At 37.9% G+C, this 27,637-nt stretch overlaps 4 protein-coding genes across 4 annotated transcripts; all 4 read left to right on the forward strand.

The window, feature by feature from the left end:
* Nucleotides 1–3,927: 3,927 nt before the first annotated feature.
* Nucleotides 3,928–15,013, forward strand: LOC148736900 (macrophage mannose receptor 1-like). The gene is made up of 4 exons (XM_088749204.1): nucleotides 3,928–3,946; nucleotides 4,797–5,174; nucleotides 8,307–8,690; nucleotides 14,856–15,013. Exons 1-4 carry the CDS (start codon nucleotides 3,928–3,930, stop codon nucleotides 15,011–15,013), a joined length of 939 nt encoding a protein of 312 aa, XP_088605330.1.
* On the forward strand, nucleotides 13,698–17,444 carry LOC148736901 (sperm receptor for egg jelly-like). Its single transcript, XM_088750698.1, has 3 exons — nucleotides 13,698–15,746; nucleotides 16,167–16,767; nucleotides 17,172–17,444. The coding sequence occupies exons 1-3, from the start codon at nucleotides 15,472–15,474 to the stop codon at nucleotides 17,358–17,360; spliced, it is 1,065 nt and encodes a 354-aa protein (XP_088606824.1). The 5' UTR covers nucleotides 13,698–15,471; the 3' UTR covers nucleotides 17,361–17,444.
* A 566-nt stretch (nucleotides 17,445–18,010) lies between these two features.
* LOC148736902 (uncharacterized) lies at nucleotides 18,011–20,535 on the forward strand. The gene is made up of 4 exons (XM_088749205.1): nucleotides 18,011–18,133; nucleotides 19,563–19,748; nucleotides 20,021–20,269; nucleotides 20,518–20,535. Exons 1-4 carry the CDS (start codon nucleotides 18,011–18,013, stop codon nucleotides 20,533–20,535), a joined length of 576 nt encoding a protein of 191 aa, XP_088605331.1.
* Nucleotides 20,536–22,005: 1,470 nt separating this feature from the next.
* LOC111319154 (polycystin-1-like protein 2) lies at nucleotides 22,006–27,439 on the forward strand. The gene is made up of 4 exons (XM_088750663.1): nucleotides 22,006–22,136; nucleotides 22,640–23,896; nucleotides 24,644–24,812; nucleotides 25,223–27,439. The coding sequence occupies exons 1-4, from the start codon at nucleotides 22,062–22,064 to the stop codon at nucleotides 26,887–26,889; spliced, it is 3,168 nt and encodes a 1,055-aa protein (XP_088606789.1). The 5' UTR covers nucleotides 22,006–22,061; the 3' UTR covers nucleotides 26,890–27,439.
* The last annotated feature ends 198 nt before the right edge of the window (nucleotides 27,440–27,637 follow it).

Below are 27,637 nucleotides of genomic sequence, written 5' to 3' on the forward strand. Positions count from 1 at the left end.
TATGTTCTTCTATGCGTTGATGAAGATGGCGTGTGGTATAACCGATATAATCCGCATCGCACGAATCACATTTAAAAGTGTAAACAACGCATTGGTGGTTAATTAAAGCGGGCTTCTCTTCTTGTATCTTGAGCTTTCCCTCGATCTTACGACTCGTGAAAACTGGTTGTAGGTCAGTTCCGATTTTCCGGCCAAGATCTTTCAGCTGATGTCTTACTGTGTCGGCCGATTTTTGGTCTTTAAATGGTAAAGTTATTCTGACAGGTTTTTGTGTAGCCGCGTCAGGTTCAGTTGGGGTTTCGTGACGGCTTTGGATCGTAGAACTCGTGTACCAGGCGATAGCTGAGTTGATGAGTTTCACTGGGTACTTAAGCTTAGTAAACATCCGCTTGAGATGCTGGCATTCCTTCGTAAAAGATTCTTTCGTTGATGACAGGCGGTAAGCTCGGTTCAGCATTGTATTCAGCAGAGATCTTTTGTAACGCTGATCGACATGGCTCTGGTAATGTAAGAGCAGTCCTGTATCAGTTGGTTTATGATATACGCTTGTTGTCAGGTGGCAACCGTTTTTCTCAATCATCATACCGAGGAATGGAAGCTTGTTGTTTTCAGCAATTTCCATTGTGAACTGTATGGCAGGATGGCATTCGTTCAATGTTGAAAGGAAAGCTGTTGCGGCTTGAATATTTGGCGTCGTGGCTAATGTGTCATCGACGTACCTTTTGTAGAAACTTGGTAACTTGTTGTTGCGATCCAGTTGTTCTTCAATTTATTTATTTACCAACGTGCCACTCGACGAGACTATTGAGATCATCGCTGAAAAAGCCTTTAAAAATAAAAACAACTGGTTTAATGAAACGCATGGTCTCAACCTCACAAAGACAGGTCTTACCGAACTTTTAAGAATAGCAACCAAAGATCAGCTATTTCAGTTCGACGGTCAACTTTATGAGCAGGTGGACGGTGTGGCCATGGGCTCGCCCCTGGGACCCCTTATGGCAAACGTTTTCCTGTGCTCCATTGAAGAACAACTGGATCGCAACAACAAGTTACCAAGTTTCTACAAAAGGTACGTCGATGACACATTAGCCACGACGCCAAATATTCAAGCCGCAACAGCTTTCCTTTCAACATTGAACGAATGCCATCCTGCCATACAGTTCACAATGGAAATTGCTGAAAACAACAAGCTTCCATTCCTCGGTATGATGATTGAGAAAAACGGTTGCCACCTGACAACAAGCGTATATCATAAACCAACTGATACAGGACTGCTCTTACATTACCAGAGCCATGTCGATCAGCGTTACAAAAGATCTCTGCTGAATACAATGCTGAACCGAGCTTACCGCCTGTCATCAACGAAAGAATCTTTTACGAAGGAATGCCAGCATCTCAAGCGGATGTTTACTAAGCTTAAGTACCCAGTGAAACTCATCAACTCAGCTATCGCCTGGTACACGAGTTCTACGATCCAAAGCCGTCACGAAACCCCAACTGAACCTGACGCGGCTACACAAAAACCTGTCAGAATAACTTTACCATTTAAAGACCAAAAATCGGCCGACACAGTAAGACATCAGCTGAAAGATCTTGGCCGGAAAATCGGAACTGACCTACAACCAGTTTTCACGAGTCGTAAGATCGAGGGAAAGCTCAAGATACAAGAAGAGAAGCCCGCTTTAATTAACCACCAATGCGTTGTTTACACTTTTAAATGTGATTCGTGCGATGCGGATTATATCGGTTATACCACACGCCATCTTCATCAACGCATAGAAGAACATAAAGCCTCTGTCATTGGCAAGCATCTGAGGGAGGCCCACGGTGTAGCGTCCGCTGGCCTGGGGAAAATGTTTTCCGTTCTCAAGAAATGCCGCGGGAAAATGGACTGCCTAATCCACGAAATGTTATTCATTCGCGAACAAAAACCAAAGTTAAACACGCAGTCTGACTCAATACGTGCAAAAGTATTTATTTAAACATATACTGCACGATCTGACACCAATAACAATGAACGCTCATTATTCTAATGAAGTTATCACATTTTATTTGTATATAATCTCTGAGCTATAATTTTACATCAGTTTTAACATTTTACTTGATAATGAGGTCATGCAGACTTCGAAACGTCGTAGTTTTTTACCGTTAATTTTTATCATCAAATGTATTTCTAAACATTCTCTGATTAGGATCATAAAGTACGCTTTAAAATGACTGAGTGGTCCTCAAATTTCAGTAACAATTAAGGATACATCGATAAAATAAAGTTAAAAGGCACTAGCACTTGCTTTGCTGCCAGGATGCGACGTCGCTGCTCAAAAGGAATCAGCGCCCATCCTGGTTATTTCGAGGCATAGTTGCGAACTGAGTCTAAGCCAGATGATGTTTTGCCATCTTTCACCGAAATTTCTTGAGATAGGGAATATCTGTGAAAATCATTTCAAAATACGTTTTGATCTATAAGGAAAACAAAATCAAAGGAAAGAGATAGATACAGATGGAAGCTGTTCTGCTTATCATTCTTCAAATAATACTCTTTGAAGCCGCATAGAACCGCTTTAACAATTTTAGGTCAAAAACGTTTTCTGTGTTTGTTGGGTGTACTTGACTCTATGAACGAGAGAGATTGCCTCTTTCGCTTTCTTTCTTTTTTTTTTTTGTTAACCAAATACCTTGAATAAACGTTTGAATGCCGGCATCTTAGATCCTTAAACAGCTCTGAACAAACGATCTCCAACGCTCTCCAAAGGTACAGGTGTTTTCTGCATTTTAAGCTATGGTGTTTGAGACTGATGGCAGCGAAAATTCCTATTGTCCTATTGACCTCTTGCGTTTCGTAGCGTTACTACTGTAAGGACGTTCCCTATATTTCATATGCAGTATGTACTCAAGATCAATCAGGTTTTAAATCGACTTTCCTAAGAAAATGAAAATGAACTAATCGCGAGTATTGTATGGTAAGTCTACTATCTTGATTACTGAATGAAGGACAGTTGAACTAGACTATGATAGGAGTCACTTGATCAATAGATAAGTCTACCTTGCGTGAGGCGACACGCCGGTAAGCTGTAAAGCAAAAGGCGGTCGACCGTTAGGTGGTGTTGATACGCCTGTGCGACTCCTGCCATTCGCTGTCACATAAAGTTTACCTCTTATTAGGATATCTTAGAACGACTGTCCTCTGCGATGTGATAATAAGGGAAAGTTTTAAAATATCATGTCCCCATCTGCAATTTTGGCAAAGCCGGATGAGATTGTTCCTTTGCGCGCACTATTTTATTTGTCTTTTTTATATATACTTTCTCTCCCGCAGAAATAACTTCAGAGATACGTTTCTCAAAACCTACACCTAGGTATCCTGTCTTAATTACGATCCCTCTCCCGCGAAAAAATAGAATAAAATACCAAAATTCCATTTCTTCGGGGTATGTAGTCAATGAACTAACTAAACCCGCAATAAAGTGCTCGGACGGAATATCATTGTAAGAAGGGTGCTCTTAAATCTTAGTTTTGGAAACACTTTACGATTTTGACACTACTTTGAGGAATAAAGGTAAATGTAAATCTTAAGCGTGCAGTTGGGTGAGTCACTGCGTGAACTACGTCACTATCAACAGAATATACCGCAGCATTACTATCTCTTAGATACCCTGGTAAATAGTTTATGCGCTCCGAATAGCCGGTTAACATTTTTTTTCGCGAAGAACACTCGTTTTTACAATTTCTCCGTCAGCTCCGTAGAGAAAGAAATAAAAGTTACTGGCAGAGGCTAAAGATTACGTAGCAAATAAAATGCGCTACCATGCATCAGTACCAGTCTAACTAGAAATCTAATAAAGTTTGTCATTGATTCAAACGTTATTCTTGATATAATAATCGATGCGTTTGCTCATTTTCTCTTTTGCAGTTATCCTTCCTTTGATGATGGAGTTGCAAGGAACAGGTGAGGCAGTGTAATTCAAATCTTATGTATCTTAAAATGAATAGGAAAAAATATTATGAGGCTTATTTATCAATACATTTTGATTATTTACAATAATCAGTCATAGCTATTACGTTGGTACCTCAGTCCGATTGTGGATCTAAACGTGAGTTGAAGAAACTAAACAATAACTGAACACGAAAAAATAAAGAATAACAGCGCTTTCACTTTGATCTCCCCAATTTTTACCCTTAAAACTTAAGGTGATTCCTCAGTATTGCATTGCGCAACCCGTATTGCGCACAGAAATCACGCAATCGGGTGAAAAAGTACGCGCATTTCGAGAACGCGATATCGTTTTTAAATCAATGACCAGGTAAAAAGGTACAATGGTCCTCAGCTCTTGGACGAGCACGCTGACCTGTATTTCTTACTGCATAATTTTGGTGTACAAATTATCCCGTTTAAATTGGAGAAGTTTAAAAAAAATTCGTCGACGGTAAAAAATATACAACTAAAAGTGTGCAAAAGTCCTGTACAGGTATAAATGGGGTGTACAGGCACAAGCACGATGATCTTTCTTTTTTATTGTATTTTTCGAAACACACGCTGGTAGGGAACATGTAGGGAAAGTTGAAAACAATTTGTTCGATAGCCTTTATTTTCTGAGGAATCACCTTAAACCTAATTCTAATTTTTGTTTTAGTGAAGTAACGAGTTTCGGTGCTCATTGTTATTTAGGCATGAATATTATTGATATAGACAGTATTTTTCGGCTCTATTTTCATCATTATCATTATTGCTGTCATCGTTACGATCTAAAAATATGTATTTTTTCTTTTATTCATTTGTATATTTACGTTTCTCATAGAAAGTCTATGTACCCATTTCAAAAATTCTTCGTACATCTTTACAAAATGGGGAAGAAGTTTTTGGGAGAACAATTACGTCTGCCGCAGTCATGGAGGATACCTTGTTTCCATCGAAACCGATGAAGAATGGAAATTTATCAATTTTGAGATTCAAAAGCGTAATAGTTGGAATACTACTGCGTGGCATATTGGTTTACGCAATTGTTACTCGGATAGGTATTGGAGATGGTTTAGTGGAGCACGACTGAATATTTTGAAATGGCGAAGTTCTGAGCCAATTGATAACCACTGCGGAGCAGAAATATCCAAGAATGGAGGCCTCTTTAACGGTATCACTGAAGATGATGAAAATGCCTTCACCTGTGAATTTCCTAAGGGTAAGCAAACATTCCTCCCATAAAGTACATTAAGTGCTAAATCATTTCCGCTTAGCCCTTGTCCCGTTAAAAATTATTTCGATGATTAATTTTGAGAGGTAAATATATTGCTCTCACAATATCGAAAGCCTCTCCTAACTTGAATGTGTAAGCGGTAAATAAACTGTTTAGTGCGCATTAGCGGTTTCAAATTAGGATAACTCACACTTGTATTTAATTATGCCGTCTTTTTTTTCAGCCCGTTCTGATCAAATAAGGGAGGGGAGGTGGCTCAGGCTGCTAGACAACCTTGTTATAAGTGTCATACAATAAGTACAATAATCGCATGAGCTTACAGATAGTTTTAGTGCAATAATTCAAACTAGAATATCCGAAATAGAAGACGTCGCTGTGAAGAAATATGTGTCAAGTACCACTCCTGGTAGGAGCTGCTTTCCGACCAAAAAAGAGTTTTCCATTATTTATTGCCCATGAAAAACTTCGGGACACATGTTGTATAAAAAGTTTCATCGTTCTAGAATCATACTTTATTTTGCTGCGCCGCAAGCCACAGCAAGTTTCGACGGGCAAAGCGCCTGAAAGAAACTCGATCGAAAGGATACATTTCTCAACATTTGTCGAGCGAGCGTTCACTGCAGTCGGTGAGTGTTTGTATGTTATGTTCAAAATAACACATCGAAGTATTCCTCTTTGTGCTTGAACGAGTGAACGATAATGAGATACAATAGTTTCGGAAAAAGCGTGTCGGAAAGAGTACATGATAGCCCCGAAAAGTATTGTGGGTAGTCTTCAGATCTTGGCTCCTTGACCTCAGGATTTCGAGGAAGTCTGAGAAAATATCACCTTAAGCACAACAATTACAGATTTGATGATCTTATTTTGTTTACATAAATGACTTTTCTATTCTAACCTGCATAAAAAACGAAAAAAAAATTTACCCCGATAAAAGACGAAAACTCATGTAAGCTTAAGGAGAGCGAATTCTATTGCAACACCATGTTATTTTTGTTTTGTTCCTCTCTTATTAACATGCATGTTGGTATTTCTCCCCTGATTTCTAATCTTTTTTTACATATCTTTTTATCTATTTCACTTGTTTGAACTAATTGATCACCGGATACTCTAGTTGTCTTTTGAGACCGTTGCGTGCGTATGCACTCTCGCTATATTTTTTTTTCTGACAACCATTCTGGTATCAACTGTATACGGTTAACTGTGTAACTTCGGTTGTAAATTTTGGAGAAATTACACTCACAGTTAACATTTTTTTAAAAGCTCGACACGATGGAGGGCGGAGAGAGGGATTAGCTCCGCGATGAATTTATCGATATTCCAAAACCCATTTACCAAAATTACATGAACTCAAAGACGTGTGAAGTTAAATATCTTCTAAAAAACAGATCAGAGAGGGTGGACGCCGTAAAGAAGAAAGATGTTCTGTATTGATTTACACTGATCAAACATAACCCTCCGATATTGAAAAATTCGAATAGAAATGGAAAATAGAAAATAGGCCACGTTTTCTAGCCTATTTCTTAATATCTTTAACGGTAATTGTGATTATATTATGTTATCACCATTATCATAATTATCATTTTTTTATCATCATCATGATAATTATCTCCGTTTTCATTTTCATCATTCTGTAGAGTGCCCCATTATATCTTTTAAAAACTTTTGGTACACGTTTACGGTGGATTGGGATCGGGATCGGGATCGGTATTTGCAGGACTCGAACAAATACGTGGCACATTGGTTTATGCAAGGATTGCTGGGGTGGGAATAGGAATTGGACATGGTAGTTTAGTCGAGCACCACTGAATATTTGGAAATGGTGAGATCTTGAGCCAAATTGTAATGACGACAAAGCGGAAATATCCAAGAATAAAAGCCTCTTTAACGGTATCTCTTCATATGATGAAAATGTCTTTATCTGTAAATTACCTAAGGGTAAGGAAACATTCCACCCATAAAGTATATTAAGTGCTAGACCATTTCTGCTTAGTCCTGGTCCCATTAAAAGTTCATTTTAATGATTAATTTTCAAAGAGGTAAATATATTGCTCTCACTATATCGAAAGCTTCTCCTAACTTGTGCGTGTAAGCAGTAAATAAACTGTCCAGTGCGCATTAGCGGTTTCAAATTGGGATAACTCTCACTTACATTTAATTATGCGTTCTTTTAGGCGCGTTCCAACCGGGGAAGGGAGGTGGTTCATGCTGCTAGTCAACTTTGTTATAAGCGATGTACAATAAGTAAAATAACAGCACGAGCTTATGTATAGTCAAAGTGAAATCATTTAAAATAGAATATCATAGATAGAGGACGCCGTAATGACGATATATGTATCAAATACCACTCCTGCTAAGAGCTGCTTTCCCACCGAAAATGAGCTTCCCGTTATTTTTTCGACATGTTATAGCGATCATCCTTTATTTTGCTGTGCAGCAAGCCACAGCAAATTTTTGGCGGGCAAAGCGCCCAAAAGAAAAACGATCGAAAGGATACATTTCTCAACATTTGTCGAGCACACGTTTATCGAAGTATTCTTGTGTTTTTGCTTGTGCTTGTAAGAGCGAGCGATAATTATATAATTATACAATTGTATCAGAAAAAAGCGTGTGGGAAAGTGATATACCAGAAAGGTATTGTGGGTGGCTTTTAGATCCTGGTTCCCTGACCTCAGGATTTTAGGCAAATGTGAGAAAATGTCACCTTTAAGACAGAACATTACAGGTTTGCAGAACTTATCTTGTTCAAAAAAATTACTTTTTATTCCTGACTACATGAAAAACAAACAAACAATAAAAAAAAAACAACAACAACAACACTGACCCTAATGAAAGACGAAAATGATGTAAACTTAACGAGAGCGATTCAATAGCAACACCATGTTACTTTTGTTTTATTCCACTCGTATTCATATGCATGTGGGTATTTCTCCTTTGATATTGATCAAACACACTGCAGATGTTGAAAAATGCGGATAGAAATAGAAAATAGAGATACGTTACGTTTCTTAGCTTATTGCTATTTTTTCTCATTTATAGTGATTGTGATCATTATCATAATTATCACTTTTTTATCCTCGACATGATATTACTTTTGTTCTTATTTTCATTATTTTATAGAGTGCCCCATTCGATCTTTTAAAAACTCTTGGTACATGTTTTCGAGGTGGGGCTGGTCTTGGGCCTGGAGCAGAGCCACCTGCCAAATATTAGGAGGAGACCTAGTTTCCATCGAAACCGTAGAAGAGTGGAATTTCATCAGTAACGAGGTGCAAAGGCGAACTATTCTTTTCGGTGAAGATAGATGGAATATTGGTTTAATAGGAAAGGCTGAAAGTTGGACGTGGGTGAGTGGAAGACCGCTGACGATTTCCAAATGGGGAGAAGGGGAGCCAAGTGGTGACAGCAATATGGCTCACATATCCAAGCAGTCTAGTAATGGCACATGGGGTATATTTGATGATAACATTGGCCATCCGCGTTATATTTGCGAGATTCCCAAAGGTAAAAAAAACTTTCTATATTAACAAATGTTATATATCAGTTATTTTTATTACCAGAAGCACTTAGGGGTAACAAAAACATTATCATTCTAGCCTTTGTCAAACTTACCACAGAGATTATAAACCTTCTGAAAGTCATAATCAAGTTTATATTTGCATAAGTATATTAGATTTCAGACAACTTCATGGATGTTTTCATGTTTTACATGTCCAAGGTTTACTCTTGTGAGCAAAGGAAAGGTAACAGATGGTTCAGTTGCGGTTTGAGTATCTACAATCACTCTTACGAGTAACAGCAGCTAGGAAAACTTTTATTTATCGCTTATTTTCATAATGCTTATTGCTTTGTTTCGACTAAATAAAGTAAAGTGGAGCGTCTATGAAGCAGACACCCTCGGGAGCTTCCCCAGCGTCCATTTGAAAGCGAGGAGATCGCTTACATCACCAGAAATCGGGGACATTTCGAGCCCGTTACGAAATGTCAGCGGTATATCGTATTACAGACAATTCAATATGGCGGCGGTGAAAGTAAAGAGAAGACGTAACTTTCTATTTTCGTAAAACTCCGCCAGAGAAAGGCCTAGAACCTTTCTATCCCAGAAAGCCAAACGAGACGTCAAAACAAGGAAAATGGTAATTTGTATCTTTCGTGTTCTTCTTTTCCTAAAATTGGGGTATTTAAAAATGGCGTATTTGGCTCTTGAGCTCTGTAAAAATACGAAGAGTCTCCCGGCTCGAGGAAAGTTTGTGGGCCAACATATTCGACCGTTTACGAGCGGTTTAGTTGAGCAAACTTCTGCAGAATGCATGTCGAACCACGCACTTGCGAATCTTCACAAGGTTGTTCCCACGACAAAAGAATTGTAACACCAAGTCGAAGCAGATTTTAAGAGTTTGTATAGGAAAATGGTATCAGGATTAGGAGTTTACTCGTATACTTTGGGGAAAGGTACGCCTGTATTTGAGTATTTCTTTTTCGTAGCGATGGACATTTTAACCGATGCAGGCTACATTTGCAACTACGCAGCGAAAGAATATCCATTGTTAAACAGCTAATTTGAAAAAACTATCTTTTCCCATACATTTTCTTACACTGTTTCGGTGCCATTTTGCTTGTAACACGAGAATCGCCTCCGCCATATTGTCCCAAATTTCTGGAAATAACAGAGTTTTGCGCAATATATATAAATGATTAAGATGTCACTAAAAATCGGACAAATTCAGAAATCACCTGCAACAGTAAAAAGTCGAGTTGGCTCATATTCTAATATTAGGTAGGCATATAGGTAAAACAAACGAAGACACATGTAGTTTGTTGAAAGATTTATCTTTTTTTTTCCGAGAAAATTGATAAAATTCCATTCACGTATAGTTAGCGTCATTTAAAGGTCGAATTTAGCCCAACTTTTGGAGGCCTCGTCTGTATTTGCAGAAGCAGCGAAGAACTTATTTATTACCCAGACTTTTAGAATAGTTTCTCCCTATGTTTTCACAAAAAGTAGGATCACTATTCAAATTGGAAATAAAATACGGATTTTCCGATCTATTTACTATTTTAGTTCCGAGTGAAAAGTAGGGTAGCTTGAAAAAACGATTTTTCTATATGCTAGGTCAAATAAATGCTTGATATTTGAAATATAAGAAGAAATTATAAACTCACCGCTTATAGGGTTGTTTTTCGGGGATTTCTGCGCTGCTATGCATACAAAGGTTTTAATTCACAGAAATTTCACTCTTGGGTGAAGTTGGTGACATAGAAAGAAAAGACCAACTGTGTTTATCATCTGCAATATGTGAGCTTCAGTGATAATAATAAATGCTCGAATGCTATAAATAGCATTTTCATAGTACTTGCAATATGATAGAAGTTGTTTTAGTTTTCTCCGATAGCATTCATTTTGTAAAAATAAATAGATGTGTCACGAAATTGTTAGATTTTATTCTCTATTTATTCATTTAACAGTTTGCCAAAGGCAGGTAAATTTACAATAGGACAAGGTTGTCCCTTACTAGGTGGATTACCTTGTTCTATCTCCTAAAAGCAGACAAATTGAAACCCAACCCATTCATAAGCCTCAAGACTGAAAAACACAAAAAACCAAAAAACGAGAAACAAAAACAAATCAAAACAAACAAAAGAAAAACAGTTGGTTAATACGCACAATAATTAAGAGCATTGAAACGACAACATTTTACACAAACTAATTTAAAGGAACGGATGACTTTGCCAAGTCTTAGATGAACGAAAGACTGTAGTTTTTTAACGAAAGACGGTAGTTCCTTTTCTGTTATCTGGTAAGGCGTTCCATATGGTACAGATTCTTACAAAAAAGGAATGTCTATAAAGTAAGGATTTAGCTTTCTTACTTTTGAGAAAAAGACCAGAGGCGCCACGGCGGCAGCGCCCACTACAAAACTCAAAGCGGTCGTTTCCTTTCAGATTAATTAAACATAATTTGCAGTTAAAGAAAAAGAGAATGTCTAGAGATCCTAACCAATAGTTCAGGGGAAGTTCTGTTCTAATAAGTGTTACTCGCAAGAGAGGCCGGGATCTTTGCATATGAAACGTGTGGCTCTGCTCTGGACGTTTGCAATCTCGACCATTAACGTGGGAGAGAGGGAGCCCACAGTTGAGACGCGTAGTAGAGATGTGATCTTACCAGTGAAAGAGATAGGGTTTTAACAAGGTCTCTTTTGAGCTCCCTTATACGGTTACGTTTAATAAAACGCATAATGTGATTGGCTTTTGCAATAACTGAATTTATATTCTTATTTTCCAAGTGGTTTGGAGTTTCTTCTTTTAACCGCCTCCCGGTTAGCTCAATGAATAGAGCGCTGGACTGATTTGCTGGAGGTCGAGGGATCGATCCCTGGCCGGACCAGCTTTCAAGGTCTTAAAATAATTGAGAAGAATATGCTGCCTTTCTATAACATCAAGAAATGGTTTAGATATTCTAATCTTCTCGGATAGGGACGAATAAATGGTGGTCCCGTCTCCTGCAGGGTTAGGAGTAGGAGACTTTAATTTCCCACGCACGAGATTACTGTGTGATGGATGTCCTTCCCTGGGGTGGGATGGGTGGGTTGTTGTCTTGCGTTTCATACATGAGCCTCTGGCTCGGGCAATATGGGTAACCATGCCCCACGTAAAGACATTAAACTTTGATTACTATTACTATTACTCCAAAAGAAAAATTGCCGGGAATTTTTTGACATAAAATCCAAATATTGTGAATGAGAAGTTTTGTGTTCAGATAAAAATTCATAATTTGTTTTAGACTTTTTACTACCTATAGACAATTAGCAATAAAACGTCACAATTCATTAATCAATTTCATCTGATAAAACTTAGTGCGCAACAAGTAGATGACTTGATGTTATTGGCTGTAAGACTCAAGTGACGTAAGTCGGTCGTGATTGGTCTGTTTCGATCTGTCGGTAAAGTTAGGTGTCGTTCTTTTTCGGTCGTTTGTGATGTTTATGTCGTGAATGAGTTGTTTGTATGGAGCGGGTAGTTGCTGACATCTGTTTAGGGGAGTCTGTTCTAAGTTAGTAAACCAGCTTTCCAGAGTCAGTCGTTGAAAATAGTCAGTGCTGTAGCGTTATTTAAGCAATAGCGTTATTTAAGCAATAGCGTTATTTAAGCAATAGCGTTATTTAAGCGTTATTTAAGCAATTTATAGCTTTATTTAAGCAATTTATTACGAATCAACTTAACGGCCTGCTCCCAGTTGGCTTGTTAGCTCAATTGGTAGAGCGCTGCACTAGTATCGCAGAGGTCAGTGGTTCGAATCCCGTACAGGCCGGATTTTTTTCAGGTCTGATTTTCGCTATTGCTTAAATAGCGCTATCTACTGCGAGGATTGTGCATCATATGTAAAATTGTTTTTGTTTTAGAAATCATGGCAACTCAAAAAGCGTAAAGAACAATGCAAATATACTGACCCGAACTTGGATATGATATTCTCGAATTTTTAAAGTGCTTCATTTTACCGTTTGTTTAATTTCATTCATGAGGTTTATCATGAACAGAGAAGCCCGCCGCTGCAGCCACGATCAAAACCGGCTTAGGGCCTGATTACATGAGCCGGGCTGGCTCGGTTAGCCGGGCTGGCGTCAGTTTGCCGGGATCTCGGCACGTTTGTCAAACGCAACAAAAATCAACCTCGCGATTACATGACAACCGGGCCGGCCCAGTAAGTCGAGATCCTGGTATCGCGGTGCCGGGATCCCTGCAAACCAGGTTGAAATTTTCCCATATATTCGTGTTTAGGCGGGTCAGCCCGGCTCATTAAGCCAGTAAGAGTTTAGCGGGTAACACAATGCTCATGCGCATCTGCTACCCCAAAGTAACGCACTTTAGAGAGAGACCGCATACTTCCTTTCCCCCCCAACTCCATGAACAAATTCGACTGTCAAGCACTTGAAGCTCGTTCGGCCTCTATGCAAATTTTTTTATAGATTCAAGCGAAACAAATTTGCATACAGTCTGTCAAACAGATAATTGATGAACAGGACCGATGGCAGAAAACTCTAAACATAAGCCTTGAATAGTCGGCTCGATCAGTCTTTTAATGAATTTTGTCGCAAAGAACACCAACACGTCGTATCAAGCACACAAGGAATACAAATCGGAAAGTTTAGACGTTTTCAGGAGCAGCTGTTTTGATGGAGCCGCGACATGAAGTGACGGTGCAGATGTCAAACTTACAGAGACCGCAGAATGGAGAAAACAGGAAAACAGACTGAAACTCTGGACTCATATGAACAGCTAAGAATATAATATTTGAGTTAAGGTTATTATATTTAATTTGCTACATGCATCGGAGTCGTGTTAATTTTTATCATATCAATGTCCTTCGAGGTCCTTTTTGTAAACCACTTTTTAGTGAAAAAGTTTCCTCATTAAAGATTGTCATCATCAATGTCTTGATGATCACATGAACACCCCAGGACGGCGTGATTTTTTTGTCTTCCTTCACAAATTAAAAAAAAAATTGTAAAAAATTCCAAATTCATTTCCCCAAAGTAAACTTTACATATTATGAAAGATCATCAACTCTAGTATTATCATTCGTAATCTTACGAAATTCTGAGCGGAGGCACATGCTAAAGATTATCGTTGTTTTTCGCCTACCGTTTTACGCAACAATGGAGAGCCATAACCTTTTCACTTTTCTTGAATACTGGAAGTAATCTAATCTTTATGAAATCACGGTGCCTAGACAATGACAACTTATACAACAACTTGGCACTGTGATAGCTTTTTCTAGCGCAGTTTTTTTGATACGCGAGTCGAGTGACTCATGACCTATTTTATACCTGTTCGGTGTCGCCAAATCGATCCCGGGACTAAAAACAACACGTTTTCGTAGTTTCGGAAGCAAATAATTTTTTTGAGGAAATAACTGCACAGCAATTGTATACTTTCTAAAGGCTACTTGTATGCAAAAGAACAGCGAATTTTAGTTTTTTGCCTTTGCTATCCAATGTTTGATTTTTGCACAGATTTGCTCTTAATAGAGTATGTAAACGATTGACATTCAACGGTTACTCTAAACTGTGATAAAGTTCCTCATCGCCAACAAAGCTATCCAGAGTTCAATTTCATTAACTTTTATCAACAACTCTAATTTGTAGCTAATAATGCAAAAACAAGACAGCAAAACAGTCACGATACGCGGGGACGTAATCACATACACTACAATGTCAATTCATTCCGGTGTCCACTTGATATAGATTATTTTACAATGGAAACTAGCAAAGTATAATTTATTTTAGAGCTAAGAGCCGCATCCGCTTAATAGAGCTGTCTGCTAAATAGGGGTTCGTTATAGAAGGAAAAGTAAGACATTTTTTTCACGACCAGGTTTAGTGTCCGCCTATAAGAGGGTGCCCGTTCAATTGGGGTCCGCTTAATTCAGTAGTGGTCAATACCAAGTGTAAGAAAATAACGCACGATGATCTCATACTGATTGGAATTAAACTGATGTTGTTAATAAAACATCCATTCCTTTCGTTACAGGCGCAAAGCAGCGGTTGACAAAAATGAATCAGTGCTTTACTGAATAGTAGTAACTCTTAGAAGAGACCAATATACATTCTCCTTTTTTTTTTTTTGATAGTTTACTTCCCCTTCATTTTATTTGTAATTTTTTTGAAGCAGATTCAGCTTCCGGACAAAATTCCTCACAGGACTACCACCAGGTCTACGTTGAACCACCTTGCAACCCACTATCTGATGCTGATGATGACGTAGAACATGTCCCAATTGCAAATAAGATTAAGAATCCGTTATCAGACAAACAAATCTACAAAATGTAAACTGCTAAGTGCCTAGATCCAACAAACTTACTCTAAAAACGGTGCTAAGTACAAAATTTGTAAATTAAGCAGGGAGAGAGGAAGGGAGGAAAAGCCATAAAACAGAGTTCATTTTAAGCCTCGTTTTGATATACGTATTTCGAGTCTTATCTAGAAATACTTGGGGTGTTTCTTAGATAGGCTGTCACAGTGAAAGAAAAATCAGGATGACTAGAAGCGGCTATAATTTTTTATATTGAAAGTTTGGTAACAAAATATCGGTCACATTTACCAAGACTGCTAACAACAACAAAAAATATCTTTTTTCTAAACTAAAGACAATTTTTTGCAAAACAGAACAAGACCTCGTTGCAGTAATTTCTGGTGGCGCCGAGGTAACCAGAGGACTTCAGGAAAACATAATATTGAATGCTTCACTGTCATATGACCCGGAAGATCCGCATAGTAACCAATCAAGAATGAACTTTATCTGGCATTATGGCAAAATCACAGCAGACCACTCCAGAAAACAAGTGGAAGGGAAAGCGAACAAAGGTTTCCCAACGACAGTAAACGAGTCAGCTATATATTATAATGGAACAGCATCTGGCGAAACAATGTCCCTAAACAAGGAAACTTTGTCTCCGAATCAGACCTACATAGTTAAACTGGAAGTGACCAAGGACACTCGCATTTCCACCGTTTATCAAGTAATCCATTTGTTAGAAGGAGACCCCCCAAAAATATATCAAAGGTTAGGGATTTGCTTTGTCTTTTGCAGTTTTTGGGTTATTCGTATTGTTTTTGCTTTCGTTTATGTTGCCGTTGTTTATACCTCTATTTATTCTTGACCTTGCTTTTGCTCTTTATTTTCGCTGCTGATGCCTCTGTTGTCCTTTTCTTCCTATTTTCTTACTGGTTTTGTTAGTATTCGTTGTTTCTGCTGTCTTCGTTTTTTGTTGCTTTCTTGCTGCTGTTAATGATATTGTTGTTGCTGACATTGCTGTTATTGTTTGTTGAAGTTACTTCATTAGCAGGTACTCATATCAGTGCTACATCGCAGTCACTGTTGCTGCTGTTATTCATAATTTTAACATATGCTCTCGTCAGACAACAGGAGTTCAAAACTTTTCTTCGCTGAGTGATGGTCTAATCTTTTTTTGTCGCATTCTAGATGTTTCTTTAACTGCCAACCTAGCCAACCTAAAACGAGTCCCTTGGTTAAACTTGGAGTCCAATCTTTATGCATGGGATTACAGGGCTCTAAAATATCTTCTTTTGAATGGATACTCTACCAGCAAAAAAACACCATCACCTGGCAAAGGAAACATAATCTACGAAACATCACAAGTACACCACTGAATTCAAGCTATATTGTTATCAAAGGAGGTTCCCTTACTGGCGGAAGCAGGTATCGCCTGGTACTACTCATTACAACTACGGACGCTAGAGGGGGAATGAGTGCTTACGACATTATCACGGCATTACCCCCCACACAGGGGAACTGCTCGATCACTCCGGCAAACGGTACCTCACTGAAAACTTATTTTAATCTTAGCTGTAGCAACTGGAAAAGTAACAGCACCCCTCTGTCCTACGAGTTTCAATACAGGCTACAGAACGGTCTTTACAGTGTGTTATATCGTGGCGCTAACAACACCATAAGTGCTAAGATACCGCCTGGGAACAAGGAAGAATGCTTTGTTGTCAAGTTCACCGTTACAGTAACTGACAAATTTGGAATTTCTGCTCCCCCAGTCCCTTTGACAGTCCAGGTAGGTCGATAATTATTAATTTAATTTCTAGCATGAGATAAAGTGGGAACACATTGATTTCTTTTGGTCTCTATTACTTTAGATTAAGCTCTCTTTAAAAGGGACAAGGTTCTAAAGAAACTATAATGCTGCGCGTGGGTAGGGGAGTGTAAAAAGAGCTTTTCCAAAAACTTTTTACTGTGGCCAAATTACATTTCGTTGAGTTTGAGAAAAAATTATTGATGATATTCACCATTGGGTCGGTCCGTATTGGGAAAAACTGTGCCCTCTGTCTTGGCTTTCCAAGACCTTGGGTAGATTTTTTTACAATACGGACCTCCCAGCTTGTGAACAACAAGTATTTATGCTGTCAAACTCTCTTTAGGCGTGTAACCAAGTCGATACCTGCTTTTGACCTTTTACAGATCAAGCCATATCAGCAAGAAAACATGACAAATATCACAGACCTCCTCGTGGCAAGTTTATTCAAAGAATCCATCAACAGTGAAAACCTGAGAGAAGCGGCGCTATGTGCGAACTCTATCATACAATCAGTTTTGCAAGAACCCTCAATTGATTTGCAGGAGAGATACAAGGTATTTTTAAAAGCCTAATGCATACTTAAATAGTGAAGCAAATCTAGTTCATCGTGATCTTAAAATCCAATAAACAAAGAGTTTCCCTGGAGAGAAACAGAAATAAAATTGTATCGAAAATCATATATCAAACCATCAACTTTCGAATAACAAACAAATATATTACACTAAGTGTATTGGCATACTTTTTTAGTAAATGAGAGCCTTATATGTTCAATATCTGGAATTTGTGATGCTCAGGAATCATGGCTTACAGGTTTTATCTCTTTACATTTTTCTTGCGCCGGAACAAAGAGGGCTTCTTATGAATAGAATGTAAACGCTGTACAGCCTTGAGTTGAATTTCAAAAGAGTACTTTCAGCATCTTAAAATGAAGTTTAAAATATATTCCATTGGCGTAAATAACCGGTACACATCCCTCAGTTTCAGCTTGGACGTATGTTCCAACTAGCGATGTCTTAGGATCAATCACACACTTGCGATTATATCATTTTGATAGTTGTCAGTATCAATATCATCAGGAGACCTGATACTTTGAGTATAAACATACCTTTAAAAGGATTTCAGTTCTTTGGAATGAGCCTCATGTGTGGGATATAGTCTACTTTCTTGATTCTTTCCCGCCTAAAATAACCTTCAGTTGTACGTGTTTATTACTTTCAAGGTAATGGAATACATCCTAGTAGAAGTTTCTTCCTTGGAAGCGAAAAATGTCTTGGACCTGCTTCAAAGCTCATCAGTTATCGGTTCTGCTCTTCAACTTTTGGATAAAGTGAACCACGTGTCACTGGTAAGTTACATAATCTAAGCTCTTTAAGATCATTGAACACGAGCTCCCTTGTGCTCATTGTTATGCTGATGACACCCAGTTATATCTGAGTTTTAAACCTAATACTACATCTCAAGACCAAGCCTTGCAAGCAATGGAGAACTGTATTGGAAAGATCAGGAAGTGGATGATTCATGATAGACTGTTAATTAATGATAGCAAGACTGAACTGATTTTAATAGGCTCAAAACAACAATTATCTAAACTACAGCCAATCAGTATCTCCGTTGGCAACTCGGTAATTAATAATAGCTCCGAGGTAAAAAATCTAGGCTGTTGGTTGGATGCTAACCTAAGCATGTCTAAGCATATTACAAATATTTGCAAATCTGCATTCTTTTATCTTCATAACATTAGAAGCATTAAGAAATATTTACACGAAGACAGTCTCCATACTTTAGTTCATGCGTTTATAACGAATAGATTAGATTATTGTAACAGTCTTTTGTATGGTGCCTCAAAGGAACTGATAGCTAAAGTACAACGTGTACAGAATGCAGCCGCAAGACTGCTATTGAACGTTGGAAGGTACTCGCATATTACTCCTATTCTATATGAGTTACACTGGCTTCCAATCCAGGCTCGCATTAAATTTAAAACTCTTCTACTTACTTTGAAAGCGCTTCATAATTTACTTCCGTCATATATTAACAGCCTCATATCTATTAAATCAAAATCTTCTTATTGTCTTCGATCTAATGACGGTCTTTACTTAGAGCCCCCTAAGGGTAAGATGCTGAAGACATTTGGTGATCGATCTTTTCAGGCAGCAGCACCATACTTATGGAACAGACTTCCTCATGAAATTAAAATGATTAAGTGTTTGGATAAATTTAAAAAAGCTATTAAAACATTTCTGTTTAATGAAGCTTTTTGTAATCATTAACTTAGATATATTACATTAAAATAATTTATTCCTATGTATTTTTAGCTACCATTACTATTGTAAATTTTTATTTAGATATATAAGGTTTTTAATTTTTATTCAGTGTAAAGCACTATTGATCTGTACATGTAAATAGGGCTATACAACTAATTAAAATTTATTTATTTATTTATTTATTTATTATAATATTGCTTTGGATGGGACACAACTGAAAGAATGACACATATATGTATATTTTATATTAATGTTTGAGTAACTTTGGTCGCTATATATGTCGATTTTTTTTTTTTTTTTTATAGCCAGACGGGCTCAAAACCCAACAGCAACAACAACGATAAAGACTAAAAAAAATTAAAAAAAAGGAAGCATAAAACACCAAGTCATACTTAGTGATTTATTGAACTTACATTAACTAACTCACGCCAGAATATCTCTACAAAGGTTAATGAAAACAAAACTGAAAGTAACCAATTTCAGCCGCTCAACCTAATTTGCACTCCATAGAATATCTCCCTGATTGCGGTCCGTTCAATGACGTCCCTTTTATGGTCTCTCGCCCGGAAAAAAGACGTAGCAGATATACACCTGACAACTAAGTCAGCAGAAAACTTGGCTTTATGTTTAAATAGCGTGTTGAAGGCAGCAGCCGTGATTGCTTCAGAGGATTCAAAATCAAGTTTTCAAGAACAGGTATTGTAGCGTACATTTAGGTGGTGTCGACAAGTCTACGAATTAAATGAACACTCTTTACTAACGTATCCGTGTGTGCCAGCAAATTCTTATTTTTTCTCTTTCCACCCCACGGTCATTACTTTTTAATTCATTGATGAGTGGTCCACAGAAGATTGCTGTTAACTTCACCGTCACTCCTTTCTTTTTTCAGATTTCGGACCTTTTTGTTTCGAACTTTTCACGATTCATAATTTTTTTATATTCTATGTCTATTTGTGTCATTTCTACAGGGTAAGATGTTAGTGAAGATTTCGATGAAGGTCCTCGATAACGTTACAGACTCATTGCTGGCCTTGACTGTCCCTGATGAAAAAGTGATAACAATCACAGCAGGGCAATTGTCCATGAAACTTGGAAGATATAGCCGCCAAAGACTTTCAGGACTGGAAATAAAAGCAGGAAAAGGGCGGTTTAGGTTACCGTCTGAAAGCCTGTTGATAGTCTCCGGAGTGAAAAAAACAAGTTTTGTAGATGCTAAGGTAGGTACTTATGCCCTAAAGGTAAACTTAATGTATTCGTGGCGAGATCAGGAAAGTATTTGTCCGCTAATACCGACGCCAGTCAAGTCAAAGTAGTAAAGTAGCACACTAGGTACCCTGAGGACTGCCTATATCCAGAGGCAACTCTAATTATTATTTTGCTTTTGACTTGTTCAACTCTAACACTTAATATAGCAAAAAGAATCGAATCGAATCAAGCATGATTTTCTTAATATCGCCTTAAATAGATTTTAAACTTGAGTTAAAAACAGCATCAAGTCTCTCAGAAGCCTTAGTCGTCGCTTTTCGCTCTGGCCCGATATTTCTCGCTTTAAAATATTTCAAAAAAAGTGACCAGGCGAATAAAATTGTATATTTCTTTCATTGTTTTCTAAATATATATTTATTCATGTAAGTATAAAGTGCTGTTTCGGCCTTCTGGGCCTCATCAGTGCATAAGCTTACGTTTAATAGTACGACGAAATCCCTTGTAAAAACAAACAAACAGACAAACAAACAAACAAACGAAGCTGAAATATTGTTACTCTTTTAGATGCTGTCATTCTCTTTCAAACCTTACACTTGGGACGGCACAAAGGAGCGAGTTGGCTCTCATGTTGTAACCCTGCTGTTGAAAAACAACTATAGCGAGCCTATTAAAGTATCTAATCTCACAGAAGACATTGTCGTCATAGTTACGCCTTCGAAACTTCGAAAAAAAATTCTAGAGAAGTCATGGTATTTCACGAAATATGACGATATACGTTTCCACGAGATAAGCGTGAAATATGAAAACACCTTGCTAATCCTGGAAATAAAACCTCAAGACCCAACCCTACATCTGTTTGTCTATATGCGTTTTGGTCAGCGGCCAACATCTCAAGACCACGACCTCAATGCCACAATCTTTCAAGGCCAAATGTGCGTTTGGATGCTACGTGCGCGTGACAAAAGACAAGGACAAACAGTCTGCTCCCTAAATGCACCGATACAAGTTCTGGCTGAGCATCCAGGGAAATACTTTCTTGGCGTAAAAAATGCCAACGCCACAATGAAGTTATCTCACAAAAGACTTAAAAGATCTTGTTTAGGAGAAAAGCGAGGGAAGCGCTCCTGCGTCGAAGTTAAAGATCCACCATCCACCCCACCCCAGGATGAAAATGTCCCTGTGATTCCAGTTTATGATTCCACAACAGATGAGAACTACACTCTGAAGGTGGCCTTAGGTAGTTGTGTTTACTGGTCAAAAAAATTTGACAAGTGGATATCATCTGGCTAGCTGTCGGGTAAGTGAAAAGTTAAAAATGAACTTTAGGACAATAATTATTGTTATAATTTTGCATTGCTTTCAACACATTTCAGAAAAGTCGTTCCTTTCTTAGTAATTTTTGAAAAATTATTACGGTATTGTAATAATCTTCATTCACTAGACTTATCATTGTATTCAGGCCAAACGTTGTTTTGATAACATTTTCCGTTGGTTCTGCTATCGTAAAAGGTCGAAAAAATTTGATAACCAACATAAGCTTAGCAGCGCCTTAAAAGAGAAAGGTACAGAGTGATAAGCAGCTGCAGCCAAAATCATTATGATAAACTTCATCACTTACATCTTCCTTTTAATTTATAATTCCAGGTTTTGGCAACATCAGACCGATTCATAAATTGTAGCTGCAATCATTTGACATCATTTGGAGGAAGTCTTTTGGTTGAACCGAATCCTATTGACTTTGACAAGGTTCTAGTCGAGCTCCAGCAGTTACCGGAAACTGGAAATATTGCAGTAATTGTGGCTATGGCGGTGGTTCTGTTGTGTTATGCGTCTGCAATTGTTATCGTAAGGAAATTCGACAAGGAAGACGCGAAAAATGTTAGTAAAGAGCCAGATTTTGCTTTTGAGCATTATTTTCACGAGGTTTGCTCTCCACTACACTGTATAACTGTTTACAACCAAGATCTCATTGTAAATTCGTACCTCCAACTGCTAAGCATTATTTTGTGAATAAGTCATGAACATTTGCTAATAGATGAAGATAAAAATTCTTCTACTTGATAAGTTTGAATATTCTCATTCCTTATTTACTGGATAATGTTTGGATATAAAAGGTAGAAATTACATATGGATCACCGTTGGGAGTTAAAGGGTTAACAAAAAGAAGGCTTTTAATTTTTTTTTTCTTCCATTATTTGCTTTAAAGGCTTGTTGAGATGAATATGTTGATTGTGAATTAATAGTCAATTAGATTAAACCGTCTCCAGGGTTTACCATGTATTTTTGGAATGAAACAAAAAAATCTAATTGAAAATATGAATTAGCTAGTCAAGTAAATAAATTATGCTTTTTCATTTTTTGTTTTGTTTTTTTTTTTTTAGGAGGAATCCCCGATCCACCTTCCATCTTCTCCAAACAGTACATACGAATACGAAATAGTGATTACTACTGGTGCGTGGAAAAATTCGGGCACGACTGCTCATGTTGCTTTGGAGATTTACGGTTCTGACGGAAAGAGTGGCATTCTTCATCTCAGCCAAGAAGAGCCTGGTGCAGTTAATATGTTTTTCTCTCGAGGTAATTCCGATGTTTTTGTACTTTATGTTAATAAATCACTTGGTTCGATTCAAGGACTACAGATTGGTCATGATAATTTTGGAAATAATCCTTCGTGGTTTCTTGAGGAAATTCTGATTCGGGACGTACAAACTAACCAGTCGTGGAAATTTATGGCGAATCTGTGGTTTGCTCTTGAGCGGGGAGATGGGCGCATCGAGCGAACAATCCACAAGACCTCAAATCATCTGGATTTCGGCAGTGAAGTCGCAAGACGTTGGCGAAGAGGCCTCGCGGAGTGGCATATTTGGATTTCAGTTGCAGCGAAGCTACGAAGAAGCCGCTTTACAAGAGTACAGCGGCTTTCTTGTTGCCTGTCAGTGCTTTTGACATCCATGTTTGCTAACGCGATGTTCTATAAGTTAGAAGGAAATTACGAACTGCCTATCCAGGTTGGACCGCTTAAAATGTCGTGGAGACAAGTTGTGACTGGCATTGAAAGCGCACTTCTTGTAGCACCCATAAATATTATCATAGCGTTATTTTTTCAGAAAGGAGCTGAAAAGTGTGCAACAAACAACGGCTATTGTCATAAAGGCACCTTTATCACTGGTATTGCTTGGTTTTTGTTGCTCTGTTCTTGTACTGTTTCGGCTGCGTTTTCAATATTCTACAGTCTAATTTGGGAAAGGAGTGTCAGCGAGCAGTGGCTATCTTCGATGCTTATCTCATTCGCCCAGGACGTAACAATCAAGGAACCAGTAAAGGTGTTCTTCACAGCTCTAACTATTGCAGCCATTTTTAGGATAAAGGCAAAGAGATCAAAAGTACATGCCTCTGAAAGCCCTCAGCAAGCTAAGACTGAGTACTCTAAACAAAAGTTTTGGGCACTGCAATTATCAGATGTGGAAAAGATGAGGAGACAACAAGCTAAGAAACAGAACCTGACACGTTACTTCACAGAATTGGTTGCATACCTGGTCTTCGTTTTCTTGCTAATGGTAGTGTGCTATGGAAATAGAAATGATCATCGGTACTTGATGACGAAATCAATCAGAGATGGACTACCAAGCTTCAGCAGGGTGAGTAGACGTTAGTTGATTTTGATTAATGTATTGCTGAAATTTTTGTGTTTGATTGATCTTACAGCTTTTATTCCTATGTGTGGTTCCAAGTTGAGTATACAAGGAGAAATGTTACTTTGACGGCCTGCTGAAGAACTGGAAAATAAAATCGTTTATAGACAATTCAGACATTGGCTAAGACACTTTCTGCTATAGTGATTGACGTATTGAGCAAGACTGAGACTCAACACTAAGGAGAGATTCCAAGCAAAGTGGTATAAAGTCATCAAGAGATTGACATTATATCAACCTTTGAACTCCCAAGATCCTTTTGTTAATTCTCCCCTCTTGCTGCTACACATTTCCTTGTTAATTAGTTACAAGAATTTAGTGTTAGATCAAAGCTTCAAATTCTACATGATAACTTTGAGCATTCTCATTATCTGTTTACTGAATAATGTATGGATATCTTGGGGAGAAGTTCTATGTTAATCACTTCTGGGAGATACAGGGTTAAAGGAGGATATTCAGAAAGTGGCTGCTAATTCATACAAACATCCTTGAAATAAATAAACAAAAATTAATTTTCGAGGGAATAGGGTATAATGGGAAATATAAATAATTTTGGGAATTAGAAATAATAGTCTAAAAACGGGCTTAAAAATACTTACTCGTTTGCGTGGATCGAACTTCTCATCTATCCATACAGCTAAACGTATAAACCAAACGAAATATATCTAATCTGACGATCTTGTATTAATTCAGGTGAAAAACAGCACTATGTACTGGAACTGGTTACAGAAAGTTTACATCCCAGGAGTGTTTTCCGGAAGATGGTACAACCGTCAAGAGGAGAAGAAAACAATGTATATTGGTAATAAACACTCTCTTCTTGTCGGTATGGCTCGTATAAGGCAACTCAGAGTGAAATCGAGTAAGCATTTCCTTGTTTGTATGTTTATTTATTTATTTATTCATTCATTGTTTTCGATTTTTGTGACAAGGCTATTTACACACACACTTAATTTTACACTCTATAGTCATACACGAAAAACCGGCTGTGATAGTGAAATAATAGTGTCAAATCTCTCGGCCTCTGACCATTCTAACAGCGTTGGTGACTAGGAGAAGCTGCGTTTTTTATTCAACGTAAAAGTTAGAATCGATCAACGGCATTCCTCTCCCCTTAGGTAAATTCTAAGGGTTCTACAACTATCTTTTATTTTTCATAGCAGAGATGTCCTTGTCCTTTTAAAAGTACGATTAAAATGACACAAACCGCTGAGCACAATGAATACCAAAACAAGCTTCTTTGGTAATAATCTTTTGTTTTTCAAAATGCAGCACAGTGCAAAGTCCCGAACTATATCGAAGAATGTTTCGAGGGATACTCGGTAAAGAACGAAGACAAGGCCGCGTACAATAAACCAGGCTGGAGGCCTGTTGACAATGCTACGAGGAATGACGAGTTGCTACGTCTTTGCCCGAGGCCATGGCGATATCAACATGTTGAAGACACCGACGCTATACCTAGGTGGGGACAGTTCTCCTATTATCATGGAGGAGGATTTGTAGCAGACCTCGGATATCAGAATCATACAGGATTCAGCATAGTAACAGATTTACAAAAAAACAATTGGCTGGACAGAAAAACTCGAGTGGTCATCGCAGAGTTTTCTACGTTTAATCCATCAGTAAATGTTTTAGGTGTTGCCACATACTTCTACGAGGTTCAAACATCTGGGCTGAAAACAGCTTCCATGCAAACCCACAGTCTGTCAATTGATTCTACTGACACTTCCTCTCATCAGTTTTATTCGATTTGCACGTTTCTCTTCATTGTATCTGTTTTTTTGTATTTTGGGAGAGAAACCTTGAGGCTTTATAATCATCGTTCTCGATATTTTAAGTCCATGTGGAATTGGATCGAAATATTCCAAATTTTTTTCTCTCTGTTTGCCGTGGTAACTTATATGATACGACAGAGTAAAGTTATTTCAATCATGGGCAAAGTGCATAAAAACATTTATGCAAATCCAAGTTTTCAAGAAGCTATCACTTGCCAAGAAGTAGAAAACGCCGTCCTTGGTATTCTGATTTTCATCGTCACTACCAAACTCTTGCGAATGACTCGCTTCAACAACCATGTTGCTCTATTCTCCAAAACATTGAAGATATCTGCACGATCTTTGACCTCGTTTAGTTTTCTTTTTTCAATTTTCTTTGTTGCATTTTTGCACTTCGGTGTCTTGATGTTTGGTTGTGTATCTGAGCGCTACTCTTCGGTGCTAAAAGGAGCTTATTTCCAGCTTGAGCTAACTCTTGGTCGAGTGAAAGCTAGACCGATCAATGAACTAGCAGAGGCCAACACCATATACGCCAGAGTATTCGCGTATTTAATTCTTTTAACTCTTACTATCCTTTGCATGAACTTTTTTATCGTTATAATGAACGATGCCCTTTCGGATGCTAAGAATAATGTGAACGGGGATGAGCTGTATGAACTTATTGATGAGCACCGTTGCTCGGCCTCAAAAGAAAGAAAAAAGTTTTTCGATGCGATCAGTAACACACTGAGTCAGTTGAGAACCTTCCAAAAATCAGAAGACGCAAAAGACAAGCATTCAGGAAGCGTTGGCCTTGACTCCAAGAATATTTTGAATCTGAACTTTAATTTAAAAAGTCAGGCTACCGTAGCTTTGAGGGAGAAAAAATCTAGAGGAACAATAAGTAAACAGCAGTGCAGCAAGAGGAAACAATCATTTTTTGACAAGATAATCGACATGTTAAAATTTCTCAAAGGTGAAAGCAATGAAGAATGCAGCAAACGTTCAGAAGAAAAGAAAGTGAGATTTAAAGAGGATGTCGTAGAGTCTTCTCTCCGTAAATTAGGCCGGAGAAAGCATGACCTGTTAGAACGACTGGAGAGAATTGTTTCAGAGTTGTCAGAAGAAGATGAAGATTTTAATTTGTTATTAAAAACAGCAAAGGCTCGAAACCTCAAGGTTTAGAGACAATAATGAGAAAATGTGAAAAAGAGTAAAGAACTACATCAAAAACTAAGATGAAAAACGGATACTTGAGCACAAGACATCTTGCAGAGACGCAATTAGTTCCTCAGCGTGTCGCAGGATTGTAGCGAAAAAAGGAAAAAAAAAACCACGGAACTTTGTTTTAGAGTTTTCTGAGCTGATCCCAGAGGAAGAACTTGTATACGACTTTTCATTTGAGCCAAGCGATTGTATATTAGCATGGCCCGTATTTAAGATTTGTAGGCCCGTATTCAAGATTTGAAGCATGATATATGTGTCTTAGAGTTTCGTGAAACTTGCTGTAAAAATTTTTAATCACTTTTATTCTTAGTAACTAGGGATTTCTCTTTCTCGTATTCAACTTTTTTTTTTCGTTTTATTTATTGTATTGTAATGATGAAATTGATTAGGTGTGTTCATTGAATTGGACTTACTTATTTATTTCTTTAGCGCTTTTGTTCGGAGAAACTAGCACCACCCATGCTTCGCTGAAATTCGAACGGAAATAAAGTTATGTATGCAAAATTGACATCATGTTGCTGGTCTCTAACGTGTTGACCCGCTCTCCCCTTATGCTTGTCCAAGTTTCTACGACACAGACACCAGGAGGATGCTTAGAATAATAAACGAGATGTGGTTCGGCGCATGTTAAAAAGTTATTTTAATTTGGAGACGACACAATTATGCAGTTTTCAATTCATAATCGTTTTGTCGTGAAAGTCCTCTT

This window comes from Stylophora pistillata, chromosome 2 (assembly GCF_964205215.1).
Source record: "Stylophora pistillata chromosome 2, jaStyPist1.2, whole genome shotgun sequence".
Taxonomy (NCBI): domain Eukaryota; kingdom Metazoa; phylum Cnidaria; class Anthozoa; order Scleractinia; family Pocilloporidae; genus Stylophora; species Stylophora pistillata.

Excerpts from the sequence above, each read along its gene's own strand:
- LOC148736900 (XM_088749204.1), top strand. Across the intron at positions 5,175-8,306 it reads CACCTGTGAATTTCCTAAGG|AGTGCCCCATTCGATCTTTT; the intron begins GTAAGCAAACAT and ends ATTATTTTATAG. Across the intron at positions 8,691-14,855 it reads TATTTGCGAGATTCCCAAAG|ATTCAGCTTCCGGACAAAAT; the intron begins GTAAAAAAAACT and ends TTTTTGAAGCAG.
- LOC148736901 (XM_088750698.1), top strand. The coding sequence starts at position 15,472 with ATGAACTTTATCTGGCATTATGGCAAAATCACAGCAGACCACTCCAGA. Across the intron at positions 15,747-16,166 it reads CCCCCAAAAATATATCAAAG|ATGTTTCTTTAACTGCCAAC; the intron begins GTTAGGGATTTG and ends GTCGCATTCTAG. Across the intron at positions 16,768-17,171 it reads CAGTCCCTTTGACAGTCCAG|ATCAAGCCATATCAGCAAGA; the intron begins GTAGGTCGATAA and ends GACCTTTTACAG.
- LOC148736902 (XM_088749205.1), top strand. The coding sequence starts at position 18,011 with ATGGAATACATCCTAGTAGAAGTTTCTTCCTTGGAAGCGAAAAATGTC. Across the intron at positions 18,134-19,562 it reads AAGTGAACCACGTGTCACTG|AATATCTCCCTGATTGCGGT; the intron begins GTAAGTTACATA and ends TGCACTCCATAG. Across the intron at positions 19,749-20,020 it reads AATCAAGTTTTCAAGAACAG|GGTAAGATGTTAGTGAAGAT; the intron begins GTATTGTAGCGT and ends TCATTTCTACAG.
- LOC111319154 (XM_088750663.1), top strand. The coding sequence starts at position 22,062 with ATGGCGGTGGTTCTGTTGTGTTATGCGTCTGCAATTGTTATCGTAAGG. Across the intron at positions 22,137-22,639 it reads ACAAGGAAGACGCGAAAAAT|GAGGAATCCCCGATCCACCT; the intron begins GTTAGTAAAGAG and ends TTTTTTTTTTAG. Across the intron at positions 24,813-25,222 it reads GCAACTCAGAGTGAAATCGA|CACAGTGCAAAGTCCCGAAC; the intron begins GTAAGCATTTCC and ends TTCAAAATGCAG.